Here is an 18,145-nt window from a genome sequence, read left to right on the forward strand (position 1 = left end):
ATATTTTATCTACACCAATAACTGTGTGTGYTTTTCCAAAGTGCATCAATCGAATTTTATGCGCATGCGCAGCTTGGTTAATTATACGCCGTGTGCTTACAATCGATGTACTCGTATGCGTGTTTTTGAAAAAGTGCAATGTTTATTACAAAGTTTACTGAGTCGATTTAATTTTTGTGCAAATTTTAGATGGTGAAGGCAAACCAGTCGAATTTGCATTGTTGAAATTCAACGAAAAAATTTTTAAAAATTTTAAGTTGCACAGATTCAGTATTTAGCATATTTGTAATTCAAGTTGCCGTTCGACACATGCGCCATAACCTATAAGCATAAATATTTGTGTGAATGTAGACATATAAAGCAATTGAACTCTAAGATTGAAGTGGCTTTTTGGAAAATAATTGAAGGTAATCACGCATAATTGTTGCACAGTGTTATTAGTTGCTTCGTTTTGTGTGACCGTTATTTTCATGCAAATTTGAGARAAAAAATTTTGAATATAAAAATATGCAGTGGTCAATTATATAAACACAAAAGTGAAAACAATACATTAAAGAATCAAAAATTTAGCTTATTTAGCTAACGGCGCCATCTAGCATAAGCTTCAGGTAAAATAACACTAAAAATAACAGAGCTGTGAATCGAACAATTTACTAGCATCTGCTTCTGATCATCTTTTAGTAGATTCAAATTGACTTAACATATATATGTATAAAGAATTATAAAAAAAAAACATTAATTGCTGTAGAAGTCTGCTTCGTATCGCCGACACTTGGATCTATCACCCATGACTTACTACGTTTTTTATCCAGTCAGAAATTGTCAACTCGGCTACATTTCCATAATTTTGTTTGAAAATATGTGTCTGTTGCATCAACACAACAATACCAACATTTATGGCCATTTATATAGCAATAAAATTGTAAACGCTCTTAATAAAATTTGAACTGAGTAATCGAAACAATTTTCTGCAGCGGCTACGACTCAGTGTGTCAATCTAGTCAGTTTTTATCAAACTTAAACCGATTGAATATAGTATATCCATTTATCTATATTGAATTTTAATATTTGAATTTTTTTAATATTAATATTTTTATTGTGCTACTGAGCTTTAAAGCTCCTCGGCTCTTCGGTTCTTCCGAAATCCTTTTATCTCATACTGAACTTTAATATTCGAATAAAAAATTGTGCTACTGAGCTTTAAAGCTCCTCGGCTCTATCGAAAGCATAAGTCTCGAATATTTTTAATAGTTCGAAATAATTACCATTCGATTTCGTTTTTTAAAGTGCATATATTTATGTACATTTGTATGTGGTTGTCTAATATTTGTTTTATATTACTAATATATATGATATAAATCGTTTTTGAATACAAACATATACTATTGTAAGTGAAAACAAAGTGCTCGTGTCGTTAATGCGGTACTAATATAAGCAATCGTAATTAAAACTTAAGTACAATTAATTCATTTACAAATTTAATTAGAAGATTAGGAAACAAAAGTGCCTAAGGGCTGTGCTTGTCTAACTTTACGAGAAAATTCTTTTGTATATAAGTATGTAAACATACCTTGTTATGGCTTTGTTAATCACAGATTTATTAAACTACATTTTTTTTAATAAATTTTTTAAGGTTAGTTATTCATTTTAAATGTATGCGAGTAATAATAATATCTTTAACAATAGTAATAGCTGCACTACAGACTAATTATTAATATTTTATATATGTATGTATGTAGTATATAACTATTGAGCGAAGACTTTGTTTCCGATGGCACACGCTAAATTAACTAAATAATACAATTAATACACATGAATAATRACAGATGGCGCAACCTACTTATAGGCGCGTATTATTCGTATCGCCCTCGACCGTCCAAACAGTGGCGGTTAACGGTGAACGCTCTTTCTTATTCGCTTCATCGCTACCGATCGCCTCTGACAACGTCAGATTAGCTGTATTTTTCTGCCGAGGCGGCTGCAGCAAGCAGGTGCTAATGCCGCCAATTACCGTTAACACGGCGAAAAATGTAAGCGAAAGCGCGACATCKGTCTTTTTGAGYAGATTGATGAATGGCGCACTCARCAGCCAAATGCGCGCGAAAGTCACAACGGAGAAAGCAAAAGGTTGCTTTTTATGGGCTGGCATTACTTCGGCCATGCAACCCTGCATTAACGACTGCGCACAGGAGACGCTGACCTTCGGCACCAGGGCGATGATCATCCAGAGTATGACTTTGAAGTCAGGATTCACTGCACAAACGATGAAAAAAAGAGAAGTTAGTACAATAAATGTTCATAAAATACGCTTTGTCAATGTATGGCGAGACTTACAGTTCGCGTGCGTAAAGGTCCAGCCGAGGCAACCGATAAGACCGGCGATAATATTGAAGCAACCAGCATACACGAATTTCTTCTTACCCTGCTTCATGRCAAAGTGTAGAGCAATGAAGCAGCCAACGATCTCAGCCACGCCTAAAAGTTGTGAAGCAGAAAAGCTTTAAGCATGCGAGCTTTCATAAATAATGCGCAGCGTTTTCACTTACCCATCGCTATCGTATTCGGCACACGRTAGTCGCGTCCGAATGAGCGCAAATTCAACAGCATGCCCATATAGTTSACAATGTAGCAAGCGAGTGCGACGTGCGCCGCCAGCATGTAGTGCTTGGCGCGTGGCCCACGCCACAGCTGCACCCAAGTGGCCGGCGGTTTTTGGGAACGCAGAGTTTCGCGCAGCTTTTCGATTTGTTGGCGAAAATCGTCGGGTATGAGGAATGTACGTTCATTGATGTCCACAGCCTTGCGTATCATACGTTCCACACGGTACACGTCGTGTTCGTTGCCATTCTTCAACAGCCAACGCGGAGATTCTGGTGTCCATTGCAGCAGAAATAGCAAAATCACGGTAGGGAAGGTAATACCCAAATATAGTTGGCTCCAGTTGTTGAAGAATGACGAAATGCCTGGCAGCAGTATGACGCCGAGCGACCAAAATGTGTCGTAGAGTATGATGACACCGGTGCGATAGCGACCGCCAGTAATGTCAACAACTAGTGAGAGTAAAATAACGCGTCAGACAGTGTTTCAGTCATTATGAAGTGCTTTTGTTACTTACAGATTGCCTGCGCCGAGGTGAACATCATCGCGCAGCCAATAGCTGCGAGACAGCGAAAGATGCAGTGCATGGTTAGATCGGTCGAATAGCCGGTGACCACACCCAGTATAATCTGCAGCACCGCGCCAATGATGTAGACTGTGCGCGGACTGAGTCTGTAAGAAAAACAAAACATTAATGTCTGCTTCTGCCAACACTTTCGCTCAACAGTCTGCTACTTACTTCAACATCGCTTTGGTGCCGATGACACCGCCCACCAACACGCCGAACAGATGCCAATACTGCGTCCAGGCCACGAATATCTCACGCAGACACACCAAATTGTACTGCATGATAAACGAGTAGAAGTTGTCTTCGTAGATGAATTGCGTGCATGGTTTCTGCGAGAGCATCKCGCCCGTCGAGGTGCCATTCGGCCCCACGTTCGCGCTCCAATTCACCACGTAGCACTGATTCGCCGTTACCGACTGATTTGCAGTCAGCTCAGCCGCGTCGCAGTGATACTGCGTGAGCGGTTTAATTTCGGGCGCTGTGTAAATTATGCAGGCCATGAACCAAGAGGCGGGTAATTTGCACAGAAAGAGTATGAGCACCGAACGTAACTGCCAAATACCGAAATCGCCCAACACGCTGCCAATGATGTCGCCGGCTGTTGTGGGYGGTGTTGACGTCGCTTTGGGCATTTGCGCCAGCGCTGCCTCGCCGARTATTCTGTTGCGCACGTTGGCATTGAGCGTCGGCGTGCRTGGTGGTGGTGTGGCTGRTGGCGCTGGGCTTGCTGGTGGCGTGTAACCACTTATACTATTGGCATCATTGCGCGTCATATATCGACTGGCATTGTGCGYTTGTGTGAGTGGTGGTGTGGTGGCGGATGTTAGTGACGCTGACAGTCGGCTGCTATCATTGTCATTGTTGTAATTTGTTGTTGTGTGCTGATTGCTGTATATGCTGTTATTGCTGTTGTTGCGTTGAATGTGTTGTTTCAAGAATTCAGGAGTCATTACTGCGATGCTGTGTGTTTCTACTACTTGTTGTTGTTGTTTGTTGGCAGCGTTTAAATGTCACAAATGCATAATAATCGCACTTAAATAAATGAGTTATTGTAAAAATGCTTGTAATTGCCAAGGACAGTGGAAAGTTCTGGAAGTATGACAAGAGAAAAACGTTRATTTTGAGTGTCATTTTATTGCCCAAATAATGTTGGGTTATATTATATTAATGTGAGAATTTAGTATAAGATTTAAATTAAGTTAATTATGCTTAAGGAACTCATAAACAGAAAAATGTAAATGCTTATAAGTTTGCCACATTCGATTTTTACTGCTTTAGTGTACATTTTTTCCGAGCTAAAGGTTCATCTATACAGAATGTGTCAGCTTTATAAAGCTGGTGGGCATGCAAAGCTTGATTTGAAATATTATTATCATATAGCAGTGATCTTAACCTTTACAGCAACTTTTTATTCATTGAATTTGTATGGAAACGGATGTTATCTTGAAATCCGCTTGAAGGCTAATGAACTCAAAATTGTTTAAAATCTTACGGTGATGCAATTTTCCCGTTGTTGTAGTAGTGATTGTTCTTTTATAGATATAACCCAGCGCTCTTGCTCGTATTCTATGAAAGGTCACCATTATTACCTTCCCAATAGTAAGGATTGTTTGGCCAACTAGCAAAACTTTAAATAATAGTTTTCGACAAGCGAAAGTACACTTAAAACGAAAGCTCCCTAAAACTCCAATTGGTTATTTAAGCGAAATTAATTGTAAGAGAATTGAGCTCACAGCTATTGTTGTATTGTTGGCTTTTGAAGTGATATTTTAAACGGAAAATCGTATAGCACCGAAAAAAGAACCTTTTTACCTATGATAATCCTTAATCCTGTGCTGTATTTGAATTGCTGAAATTTAGTAAGTGGCGTAACGATCAAAGCAAGAATAAGGAAGTAGACTAAAACGCAAGAACAATACACCAAAACTATAATTAATGAAACCATGTGATCTAATCCATTACTTGTCAAGAAACTGAAGAGAAAGTGAATCGATAACGGTTTACGCTTTCTAGGCCGAAAGTGTTATTTTTAATCTAAAAAAGTCAGGGAATTTTCTCCTGTGCTCACACTCTAAAAAACCACTTGAAGACTTGTTTACTTCTTCAAAACTTTATAAAGAAAGGTAGATAAGGTAAAAGRCAGTAGTCTATCATCTCTCTTGGCTTTAGTCATGTAATTTATAAATAAACTAAGAGAATCCAGTTGGTTTAAATTTCTTTTTTCGTGAGATTTCAGTATGGGATTCACAAAAATGAGTCATGGGCSAATCGAAGACGTCACACTTGTTTACAATACTGCGAACCTGTTGTAATTTCGTGGAAAACGATGATGAATGGCATCCTTAAACGAAGTGTGGATTTAAATTTAACACGCTTGGTTTATTTACGGGCTAATGCGCCACAAATTGCAATGCTGGCAGCATTTTTTGTGACAACTGTGTTTCCTGCACGCATTAATTAATTATGTGTGCTTAAAAATTGTTATTGGAATAGTTTTTTCTTCGTAAATATATATATATAATATATATGTACATATGTATGTATGTGTCAGAAAAAAATTTAATTTTTTTATATAGTTTTTGAATATTTGTGTATATTTATTTTCAGAATTCTCAAAAATCATCAAATTGCACTTATGAGGTTTCTAATTTTCACACAAATACATATATGTATGTTATTTTTGCAATAATTACTCTAAGAAGTTTTATTTTTAAATGCAATCTTTTCAATTCTTTAAATAACGCMATTCCACAGGCCATGCCTTATAATTGCTTAAAACAATGACGTTTGTGAACTGTGCAAATAAACAATTTTTGCGTCATATACTTTACATGGTATGTATATAGTGAATTTGCGCACGCGTTTTGTATATATATTGTTTGTGCATATGTAATACTTACAGCGAGAAAATAATAAAAAAAATTCTTTGAAAGCCGTGACTCAAATATTGTAATATCGCGATTGCTTTTGTCTGCTGGTTTTGAGCTAATTTTAATTGAAAAAGAAGTAAAGAAGGATGAAAAAGAAACCCTGCTGTGCCACACCTAAAGGTGAAAATTATTGGCTTGAATTTGATTACACAGCGCGACAGATTGCTGATAACTGAAAAAAAGGTTTATGGTAACATTYCACCGAATGGAGTATTAAAAGGAATTCTCAAAATTCATGTTGTGTAATTCCGACTAATTTAACCCTGGACGAGCTTTGCTACATTGCCCCTGTTTGCAAAACACAATGATTGTTAGACGATTAGATTGATAAAGCACGTAAAGGTTTAAAGATCCGTAAAAGAAATAAACCTTTTTAAATGTTAATAGAGACAGAATTTAGCTCTGATCTCAATTTTCTTAAGTTTTCTCTCTTTAAATTAACTAATGGAATGTATTCTGCTACGAGCTAGATATCAATGCTTAGCGATCCTTTCTTAGAAGAAGATAGAGMATCTTTACTTTGACAATTTTTTAACTCTTTAGAATGAATTAGATGTATTGACCCTAATATAAAAGTGGTTATAATATGGTTTTATAGTCATAGGAGWCGTGGAAACTGTTTTAGGACATAAATACACTGTACGTCAGCTCAGTTATTGTGTACAAAAGGCTAATTCATAATTAGTACCGAAGGCTTCCATATGAACGCTGGAGAGTAAATTTGTGAAATTACTTTAAAGCCTGAAAAAATCAATGATGTCCTCATTAGTGTGGATTTCACTGGGTTTGATGTTGAAAATCCTTTGTAATAATTGTTTTTATATTCGAGGATGACAGAGTCGAATAAATTTACCTTTTTTACATAAATTTTCGGTATTTTATGAGTTATCATAYAGCCAGAGCCTGTGAAAATTTATTGCTCTAGGTAAATGCCAAATTTCCCATCCCTTACGACCAGTACTGTTACTGCCATTGCAAATTTGTTCCCTTCTATTCTATATTTTCGAATTATACATTTCCACCAAGATCAGCACTGTAAACTAACATATTACCAAATTTCTGCGTTTCACAAATTTAATTGACTTTTGCCAAATTTTGAYTGATTGCATTTCGGTTTTGACAGTTCTCGCAATCGAGTCAGCGAATCGCACTCCCATTGGYCGCCTTTTTATAGCGTATATAAGTGGCGACCAATCATGAGCGACRGCACATTTAAGGTTACACAGTGATTTATTTCTTTCAATTTCCGCCTCYTCAATGACATTTAGTTTTTATGTGCAACAATTTTTAAATTCTTTATATAATACATTTTTATGTGTGATACTTTTTATAATGTACAAAAAAACTATCGATTACTTACGTAGTAAGACAAAATATGTATATATTTTTTTTTAAATATATGAAACTTGTATTGCTTCTAAAAAATTGTGCTAAAGTTTAAGCGGTCACTGTGCACTCTCACACTGTTCCGACACGCGCGACCCTAATCCGTTCAACGCCGCTAAGTAACTGAAAAACTGTGTGCTCGTGTTAACGGTAAGCTCGGCGTTAATTATCGAGCGCACTTCGCAGGTGACTAATTCCGACTGTAGATCAGAGCAATTATGCGTTTCCAAAGAAGCGCAAGAATGTSGCATTTCATGCGTGCAAAAAAGAGCGAGAGGAAAAGTGGAAATAAAAAACAAAAACARTAAAAACTTTATTAAATGCAAACAAATACATTGCGCTGATACGCGAAAAAGATTTTGTCATTTTGACATATTTGACGTAAGCAACAATCATAATATACACATGTTGACACACACAGTAACAACGCACCGGTCGCTATTGYGCGCGCTCGTGTGTGTGTGTGTGCTTGATTTCAGTAAGAATTCCGGAATTTCGCATGAGTACTTTACAGCTACCGCTTTCAATTTGCCGGCTGTTCGCCCAAATATAGCAGTAAAACAACAACAAAAAAGGATATAAAGCAATAAATCGAAATACAAGCAGGAAAAATATATAAAAAAGAAGCCACAAAGGCAAGAAAATAAAATGGGCTTTGTRTGTATGTTTGTAATTGAACTTGTTATTGTAATTAAATTGATAAGCATTTATTGAAATCTTTCACATTGATTGCGACTTACTCAAGTCGAGCGCAACAATTTTTGCCTTGATTCATGTGACACAAACATACATTTGTACATACATACATATGTACATACAAACATGATGAAGAATAATTTCAGTAACTGTTTTTTGGGCTCGTCCAAGTGGGTAATATACATACTTACATATGTTTATATTAATWTATGYACATGCATAAATATRTTAAATAATTACTCAAGTGTATGTCTAAGATGATGCACAAGAATATATACATATGTACATATGTATGTATGTGCTTATTTTCGGTTCCGCATAAACAATCTTTTTTGGCGCTGAATTTGTACCTTGTACCTTGTACCTTGCGAACTTTCTCATGACGTATGTATGTATGTTGACATATTTCACGCTTATTACATCACATGATTTCAATGTTATTGTTGTGTGATTTGCACGAACATGGCGGATGGGCGCTAAGAGTTATCGCAGCTCCYCAAAAAGTCGAAAGCATTGCAGGCAGCTACATAAGTGTATTTGGATTACCATGGAATTTTATGAGCCGTTAAGCGAGATTGGTGCTGGTGCTTAATCTATAACAATCTATAAGAAATCTTTTTTTTTTTAATATCAGTCAGCGATAGGAAGATATGCTGTTTGAAAATGGCGCTAAAAGTAGTATTCTTCTCTGTTGCAGTGATTCCGGCCTTCTCCGTAAATGAAATCTTAAAAAAAATTTTCTCTAGAAGATATTAGCCYTCGAAATAATGTTTAATTGAAAAACTTGTCGTGGTTTTTATAAGAAAATTAATTTTACTCAACATTTTTAAATTTTTAACCTGCCGAAATTCGATTTTTGCTGAGATCAGAAGATTAAGCTATGGTTTGGTGTATTATATACAGCACATACAGAAAAAATTGGTTATGRTCGGATCATTTGTCTCCGAGTAATCTCGAAACTCGGCAATTGTTGTTGCGGGAAGAGCTGATGAACTAAGCCGCTTCAATTAAGAAACCTGTAACTCGAAAACTATTTTAGATATCATTTTAGAATTTTATTTTGGTATTTTTGAAGCTATAAACTATCGATGTTTGCGAAAAATTGGTAAGTGTTTCAAAATATCAAACTAATGGTGCCTATAAGACTAGTTTTTCGATCGAACCAAATTTAGCTTTCAGCTTACTCGAATTAAGATTTTAGGTATAGATGAATATGAAAATGAATATATATGTATATAAATATGAATATTTACTCATTTTAAATCATTATTTTTTTCATTTTAAATCATACATACATATATGTATGCTTGCTAATTTGAGATTTTCCAGAGCACTTTTGAGCTTTTTAATTTAGTTTCGAGAAAATTATAATGTYTTGCAAACAAATTTATAAAAAATAAATATAATTAATAAATTACTGCGAATGTGTTAATTTTACTTTTTTGACGACATATTAATAAATTATTTTAATTTTGCGTCATCTAAAATGCAAAATAACGTAACATGACTTTTTATAAATGGAGAGGCGAAGGAAAAACAATGTAATAGAAACCACTCAGATTGAAACAAAATTGGTTTTGGTTATATATTGGTCATATACTGGTTATATACTGGTTATATAGGACAGCGGCAGCTGAAAATTGTAGGCTACATATGGATGTAGTGATTCGATTATTTTTATGATACGTTGCTTTGCGTTTTATACATATGTATATTAGGAGAGAAAATTAATGAAATTTGAAAAATATGGTCTTAGCGCAAGCTGAAGGCTTACTTTCACACACAGCTGTGTATTTTTGCATCGATTTCGGTATTTCCACAATTTAAAGAAAATTTYGCAATTTCTAAAATAATTAGAAATTTGACTTTCGCATGTAATTGCTGCAGCAGGTCGATCGCCCCTAACTTTACAGTGCTGTGAAAATTACAGTAACTCAACTCACTGACATACATACAAAAATATAAATATCTACAGTTATTTTGCCTGCGTTATGACGACTGCCTGGTTAATTTGTGTGCATCTCGTTCAGTATTTAATTGAATTCAATTGGAGCATTGGAACGCAATCGATTTGCGAAGTCAGCGGCGAGTAAAGAGCAATCAACATTTCACTTGTGGCAAACGGAGCGCTTCACGCAAGCTGCCTTCATTGTAAGTATGCACGGCACTATTTCAATAAGTTGGTACATTGTATGTATTAACGTAAAAATATTCATAAATTCACATACATATGTATGTATATTGTATATAGTTCGAACGCTGTTGTTTGTAAGGAAAATTTTCGCAGTGGCGCTTCTTGCTTGGCAGTTGCGCTTGCACTTCGCTTACTTTGATTGGGAGCGTATAAAAATAGCATTTAACCGTTTTTGTTGTTGTTTCTTACTTTGGCTTGCTGTCGTCGATCGCCGACTTTGCAWCTGCAGATTTCATTTGAGTAATTGTTTACACTAACAACTGGCGCACATATCCATAAACAGCTAAATTGATGTATTTACGCAGAAGAATAACAAACATGTACGTATGTACATATGTATGTATGTATACCTGTAAGTGCATTTAATAAACGATGACTATTGCAGTGATCGAATTAAAGTAAACACCACGTACATAGAATCATAAATAAATTTTGCTGACATGCGCGACAACTAAACACAATGAACGATTGCTCACGAGATTGGCACTGCGATCGCCACACTGTCGATTTGCCAAACATAAAAATAATGGACAAGATGACATCTTGGCGATAATGTCACTAACTGCTAGCACCGCATGACGCACGAGTACCATTCCCGTAGGCACAGCAATATAATCGCAATATACCACCCATTTGTACACACATACTAAAGTCTGTGTACAGCCGAGAGAGCTAGTGGCCAAATCAGCGCACGCGGATCAGTAAATAGTAGACCGAAACTATGTGTGCGCGCGGGTGTGTGCGTTGTTGTCGCTGCGAGTTAAAAGCAAACATCCGAGTGCCGAAAATCAGCAACGGCGATAAGCATGTAGCATCCGCTATATATACTATATGTGTAGGTGTGTATGTATGCTGTCTCTTATACACATCTAGATGTGTATAAGAGACAGGCGTTGTTGTCGCTGCGAGTTAAAAGCAAACATCCGAGTGCCGAAAATCAGCAACGGCGATAAGCATGTAGCATCCGCTATATATACTATATGTGTAGGTGTGTATGTATGTATAATTATATGTTTGCTTGGTACTATGCGCACGCATGGCTATGACTCGTGTTTGCCCGGTAGAAGGTGTGATTTGCCGATAAGCCACCTGATTGGTGTGATTTTTTAGTGATTGCAACGAAGAAGCATGAGCACGCATACATAAACGTACATATACATGTGCATGTACATATAGTTTTTACGAGGCGCTAATCGTTCGGTAGTTATTATTAGTATTTATCTCGTATGTTTATTGCATATACATAAATCAGAGCGTGAGAATTTACAGTTGCATATAAAATAATAGCAACTTGTGCGCAATATTTATTAATTTATTTAAAGGAAATTTTATCATTTTAGCATAGCATTCTATTTTTATTTATATTACATAATTTTTTATATAAATTGAATTATTTTAGCATGGAATTTAACTTTTTATTTATAATATATTATTTAATTTTAATTATTTCATTTATTTTTTGTGATGAAAAATCCATTTAATTGCGCTTTTAAAATCTTCGGAACAAAAATATTTTGTTTTACGACTGAATTGGTTCTTACTATTATTCACAGACGTTTATTTTCATAATAAAAATAATTTAATAATAGCATTAAATATATTGAAGAAAAAAAAGTGAATATGCTACTTCAAATATTCTATTATCAAACCGGGTTGCCGATATTCTGCTTAATATTTAATTCTATTTAAGTATGCAAACCAAATATGGTAATGAAATTTTTTATTAAAAAAAAAAAAAACTTTGACCTTGGTTGCAATCAAACTTGAAAACTTGTGATATATAAAAAAGTTTTAATTCAATTTCTTAATTTTGATCGATTAGTTTGTATGGCAGCAACATACATACATACTTATGTATAGCAAAGAGTGATCCGATATAACAATTCGTTTGRATATTGCTGATTTGAGTGAAGATTCATGCCAAATTTCATGAAGCTATCTCTGTCTACATGAACTTGGTTTTGAATATTTGTAGGAATTTTACTGTATATCCTTTAGTGGTCCGATATTCGCGGTTCTGACAAATGAGCGGCTTGTTGTGGAGAAAAGAGTGTGTGTAAGAGACTACTCGCGTATTTCTTCWTCTTCTTAGTTGGCGTAGACACCGCTTACGCGCTTATAKCCGAKTTAACAACAGCGCGCCGGTCGTTTCTTTCTGCGWGGTCCTTCTCCACTTGGTTCTTCCAACGGAGTGGAGGTSTTCCCCTTCCTCTGCTTCCCCCGGTGGGTACTGCGTCGAATACTTTCAGAGCTGGARTGTTTTCATTCATTCGGACAACATGACCTAGCCAGCGTAGCCGCTGTCTTTTAATTCGCTGAACTATGTCAATATCGTCATATATCTAATACAGCTCATCGTTCCATCGAATGCGATATTCGCCGCGGCCAACGCGCAAACGGCTGTGAATCTTTCGCAGAACTTTTCTCTCGAAAACTCGCAACGTCAACTCATCAGTTGTTGTCAACGTCCAAGCCTCTGCACCATATAGCAGGACGGGAATTATGAGTGACTTATAGAGTTTGGTTTTAGTTCGTCGAGTGAGAACTTTACTTCTCAATTGCCCACTCAGTCCGAAGTAGCACCTGTGGGCAAKAGTTATCCTGCGTGTTTACGCTGGTTCCAAGATAGACGAAATTATCTACGGCTTCAAAGTTATGATATCAATATCATCGGCATATGCCAGCAGCTGTACACTCTTGTAGAAGATGGTACCTTYTCTATTTAGTTCTGCAACTCAAATTATTTTCTCCAGCAGCAGGTTGAAGAAGTCGCACTATAGGGCGTCGCGATATGGCTATATTTTATTCATATTTTTCACAGTACTTTGTAATGYAAACCTACTCCAAATTAAGGTCTGTTTTCGTTGCAGCACGCAATTATTTACAACAAGCTCAAATAAATTACATAATGACATAACTAAGCGCAAGTGTGTGTCAACGACATAATTATAAACAATTCGAGCAATCAGTCGATAATTATAGGAAGAAATATTGGTTTTGTGTTTTAATGTAGAAAAAAGTAGAATTTATTGAAACAGCTGTTATTGGGTAATAATCTTAGTCAATATTTGTGCGGTGTGCTGGAAGTTWTACGAGTATAAAGCCTTTGCTGGTTCCATACATAAATAAATAAGAATTATAGAAATACGCAGAAATTTTAAACTCAACTAAAAATGCTGCACTTGGCTTTGGAAAAAAAAATTATTAAAAAATTCTAATTTTGCAAATAAATTTACGTTTTATTCGATTGAATATTATTTTTGGTTCGTTACGGGTTTTTTTAAATTTTTTTTTTGTTCTTATAGTTTTAGTAAGCATAAGTAAACTAAATTATTATATTATTATAATTATAGTTTTTAATTTATTACGTTTAATGAGTAAAACACAAACTAACTTTTGGATAAAAGTGGTCGATTTTATAGTTTTTCTATATTTTAATTCGATCAATTTAATTCAAAAAATTAAATAAAACATTAATTTCAATTATAGTGTAAATGAAATGAAATTGAAATTAAAATAAGAAAATATAAATTTTTTAACGCATGCCCGTCTCCTAAGTTTCGAGCTTATTTTGCAAAGCAACTAACTTTCAAATGATTTTATTTATAGCTGAAKGTGATTTGTTTTTAATTTTTAATATTTTTGATAAATAACATAATTATTTCTAAATAAAAAAGCAAATAAATTCAATAAAAATATATTTATGTAAGTATATGKACTTACAGGTATGCAGGACATTAATTTATTAAAAGCAAATATTTAATGAACATGCAGTTATAAATGCATTAATAGCAACGTTCAAATCATTACACATATGTGTGTATTATATGCTTCGAGAATGACCAGCTTGGCGAGCTGAGTGGATTTAGCCATATCTGTTTGCTTATATGTATGTAAGGAGAATCGACACACACCACCTTTTCGTCGATTTCAAAGCTGCTTTCGACAGCACGAAAAGGAACTGCCTTTATGCCGCGATGTCCGAATTTGGTATCCCCGCATAAGTAATACAGCTGTGTAAACTGACCTTGACAACACCAAAAGCTTCGTCAGATCCGGAAAGAACCTCTCCGAAAACTGCCCACTTTAAATTCGTTCGTGTGGTTATTCGACTAATGGCTAGGAAATAATACTTTGATATAAGCTTTTAACGTAATATCAAAACGACATCGAGTGTGAAAATTCTAACAACTGTGCGAAGACGGCTCAAAATAATGATAATATTATTTTGATTTTAACGATTTAGCATATCGTTGTCACGACTGTCGGTTCTACATAAACGGAGCGGACTCGGATTTGTATWCGGCCGAGGATTGTCTACTCGACAGTACTCTAAAACTGTTTCGTTTCTATTTTAGCCACTACAATAATAACAACAACAACTTAGTAACCCAACCGTTTGATATTTTATGTGTGTTTTCTCTTGACWTCCCGAGCTTCGGAGATTTTAATTGTGTTTTATGAGTTCAAAGCATGCTTTATGACTTTATACAAGTATTGATTAAGTGTGCTGAAAAATAATTTATTTTCATCCTAACAYGATTTAACCGGTTATGACTGGAGGACACTGAAATACATCTACATGCATATGTACATATGTATRTTATTCAAACGCGCTGTTTAGTTGGTTCCTTGAAAGCGAAGGTTGGTGAATACCTGATTGCTCTAAAGTCTACATAAAGCTTGTCAAGGTGAACCCTAATTATTTACCGTTTATCCAGTTAACAGGCCCTGTTTTTATATATGCTTACATATATGTATGTACATAAGTATGTATACACAGTTATACGCCGAACCTCGGTTAAAGTTATTTATATGTCATATACATATAATACATGTTTATGCGTATAATCAAATTTGACTCGGATTGACAAACACAATATCTTCACACATTAACATGCCAACGTTTAATCCAATTTAATAAATTGTATTTATTTAATATGTAAAAGTAGCGCTTGCAAGCATTTATCTCATTTCATAAATTTGTATTTAATTATAAAAAAAATATATACATATGTGACCTGGTCTACGGAAAGGGGTTAGGTGTCAAAAAATCAATTTTCACTTTTTAGTTTGATTCGGATGGAGATGAGATGCTTTTTCACGTGATAGAAAACTAGTTTTCGCACGTTAGCTCCCTTTTCGTAGACCAGGTCACATATATGTATATGCGTGAAATGTTCTACGGATTACACTGAATAACTTTGCCTAAGAAACTGTGGGTTTTAAAACCGTTTCGTGTCAGCGATTGGAAAACTATAACACATACATATTTCCCATACAACCGATTATTCAGGTTTTTGGAACTTTGCATTAAAAATCGCTGGTTTTAGACCCATAACTCTTAGGTAAAGGTGATTATAATGATCCGGAGAACATTTCCCGACTTTATGGTAAAATATCGACCCGTTCTAATGTATGTATATATGTATACTTGCACACTTTGTATATTTAAACTATCCAGTTATAATTTATTTTTAAAAAATTGGGGTGAGGTTTATTGCTGCACACACATACAGACGCATACAGTAAACAGTTTATACAGTGTGCACTTAAAAAAATGGGTCATTTTTCAAATGCTCATATCAACGATTCCATGACATTCTCTTCTGAAGTATACACTGAAATTAGCGCAAAAACGGAAACAAATCGAAAAACAAACAAAAAAAAGAAACAACAAGTGAGTTGACTTGCATAATTTTAGCGCGCAGTGTTCGCCTCTCGTCGGTGAGTTGCACAATTCAAACAGGTGTTTCAACGCGTTTATTAATAACCGAACTTTCGCGTTCATGTGCAGCCGTGTGTGTACGTATGTATGTATGTCTGTATGTATGTATATGTGCTAGTGCATGTTTTTTGTTTCGCCGTAGTTTTCAAAAAGCTTGTCGAATTCTCTATGCCACAAAGAGTGTATGTGACATTAAAACAACGAAACTAAACGTAAACAGAGAAGATAAATAATTTTGTTGTTGTTTCAATTTACCTGCGCAGGATGCTGCAACGCACACTTTTCGTTACTTTTTATTGTAAAAAAAAGAAAAAAATAACGGCTAATTCACCAAACAGTTATTCACAACAACTCGAATATTCAAATGCGCGCTTTGGTGCCGTTGCACAAATGTTTTATACTTATCAGCTATTAAACTAGCTGCCGCGAACTAAAAGCGTTTTGCCGTTTTGCCTTCTTGCCTTTTTCTTACGCTTCGCGTTTTTTGTCTTATTCACTTKTGTACATATGTTACTCTTGAGCAACTTTAAAAACCGTCCGTCCGGTTGAACGCCCGATGCGCAACTGAAACGCTTGAAATGAACGCCAGCGATCGTCAAAACTTAGAACAGTAAGATTTATACAACAATTTATGTATATAAACAATAAGAAATAAGAATACTCGTATAAGCGGGCAGCTCGCCACAAAAGTTTATATAATAAGCATGAATGAAAGTCAGTAAAGCGAGCAAGCGTGTGTATGTAGGTATGTAGCGTCATTTTAGGCAGTCAGATCGGTTGGTCGGAGCGGTCAAAGCTGTCGTCGGCAGCAAAGAAGCTTTAAAGCCRCACAGATCCAGGCATACATACACATCTACACGCTTATACATACACTCTTCGAGGATGCTGCTGGAAGTACCACCTATGTATACGACTTCAGCGCGTTAGTATCTTTGGTAAGTTTTTKTTTGTTGACCTCAATCAACTACTGCCTTGCTAAATGTCTTCTCAATGCTTTAGGAAAATTTTACACAAGAGTCATCGCGCTACAAATATTTCAGATATGGTTTAAATTCTCGAATGAAGCTSTAAATAGCAGAAGAAGAAACAAAAGCTTCCGAAGACGTAAAAAATGTTATTACTAGGATTTGACGTGGTCACCATCTAGTTGCTGTAATGGTTTGGTGGGAAGTCTCCTGTGAATCCATACACCACTTCACTTCTGCTAAAATGGGGTTGAAACTTGGGCAAAGTTATGCAAGCAGATTGTTTTAGAAGGCATGGTAAAGCAGTTAAGYAATACTCTCTTCTTTGGTGAGCAGTGAATATACATACATATCAGCAAGGTTCTGCTCACAAATAATATTTCTCGTTTCATACGATGATTAGCCATCTAGATCTCCAGATTTTATTTCTTTGATCTAAAGTTCGTGGTTACAGTTGGAGCACACTTCCTGTCGAATACGCAATAGAAGTGTCGTAAATTTTTTTTTTGTTTGAGCAGCATCGTCAATACCAATAGAAACTGTGCGTGAATGTGTAACAGAACTTATGGCAGAACTAATAACTATTGAAATTTTAACTTTAATAGTGATATTTTAGAAGTATATGCAAGGAAGTAAACGATTGACCACGTAAACGATATTAAGATTTTTTATAGATACATACACATACTTATATCTTATATCTATATATCATCAACTAAAATGCAAAATAATGTAACATCACTTTTCATAACTTTACAGGCGAAGGCAAAACGATATAATAGAAGGCACTCATATTGAAAAACATTTTGAGTTTTGGATATAAAATRGTTATATCTGGGTTAGATAGTGGTTATATATTGGTTACATAGTAGTTATATAGGACAAAATTTTGAAAATTTTATCACATACATATACTATGTAGTATGATGTAGTGAATCGTGAGCAAYAAAAACTCAGTTTAAATTTTTTTGATGGTACGTTGTTTTGTATATTAGGTGACGATATATACTTTTATGTAAGTAAATATCCACATGCTTAAAGAAAACAAGTAAGGAAGGGCTAAGTTCGGGTGTCACCGAA

General features: G+C 35.2%; 1 protein-coding gene across 3 annotated transcripts; it reads right to left on the reverse strand.

Moving 5' to 3' along the window:
* Positions 1 to 1,320: 1,320 nt before the first annotated feature.
* Positions 1,321 to 16,650, reverse strand: LOC108977804 (solute carrier family 22 member 13). Of its 3 annotated transcripts, none has more exons than XM_018947716.1 (6): positions 16,356 to 16,650; positions 3,338 to 4,255; positions 3,116 to 3,270; positions 2,547 to 3,050; positions 2,335 to 2,475; positions 1,841 to 2,253 (listed from the first exon to the last, which is right to left on the reverse strand). In XM_018947716.1, exons 2-6 carry the CDS (start codon positions 4,114 to 4,116, stop codon positions 1,841 to 1,843), a joined length of 1,992 nt encoding a protein of 663 aa, XP_018803261.1. In that variant the 5' UTR covers positions 4,117 to 4,255; positions 16,356 to 16,650. The 3 variants fall into 3 exon arrangements, with proteins under 3 accessions (XP_018803263.1, XP_018803261.1, XP_018803262.1); XM_018947717.1 differs by lacking the exon at positions 16,356 to 16,650 and adding an exon at positions 7,457 to 7,662; XM_018947718.1 differs by lacking the exon at positions 16,356 to 16,650 and having other exon boundaries at positions 1,321 to 2,253; positions 3,338 to 4,116.
* Positions 16,651 to 18,145: the final 1,495 nt, after the last annotated feature.

This window comes from Bactrocera latifrons, unplaced genomic scaffold (assembly GCF_001853355.1).
Source record: "Bactrocera latifrons isolate USDA-ARS-PBARC rearing strain unplaced genomic scaffold, ASM185335v1 scaffold_96, whole genome shotgun sequence".
Taxonomy (NCBI): domain Eukaryota; kingdom Metazoa; phylum Arthropoda; class Insecta; order Diptera; family Tephritidae; genus Bactrocera; species Bactrocera latifrons.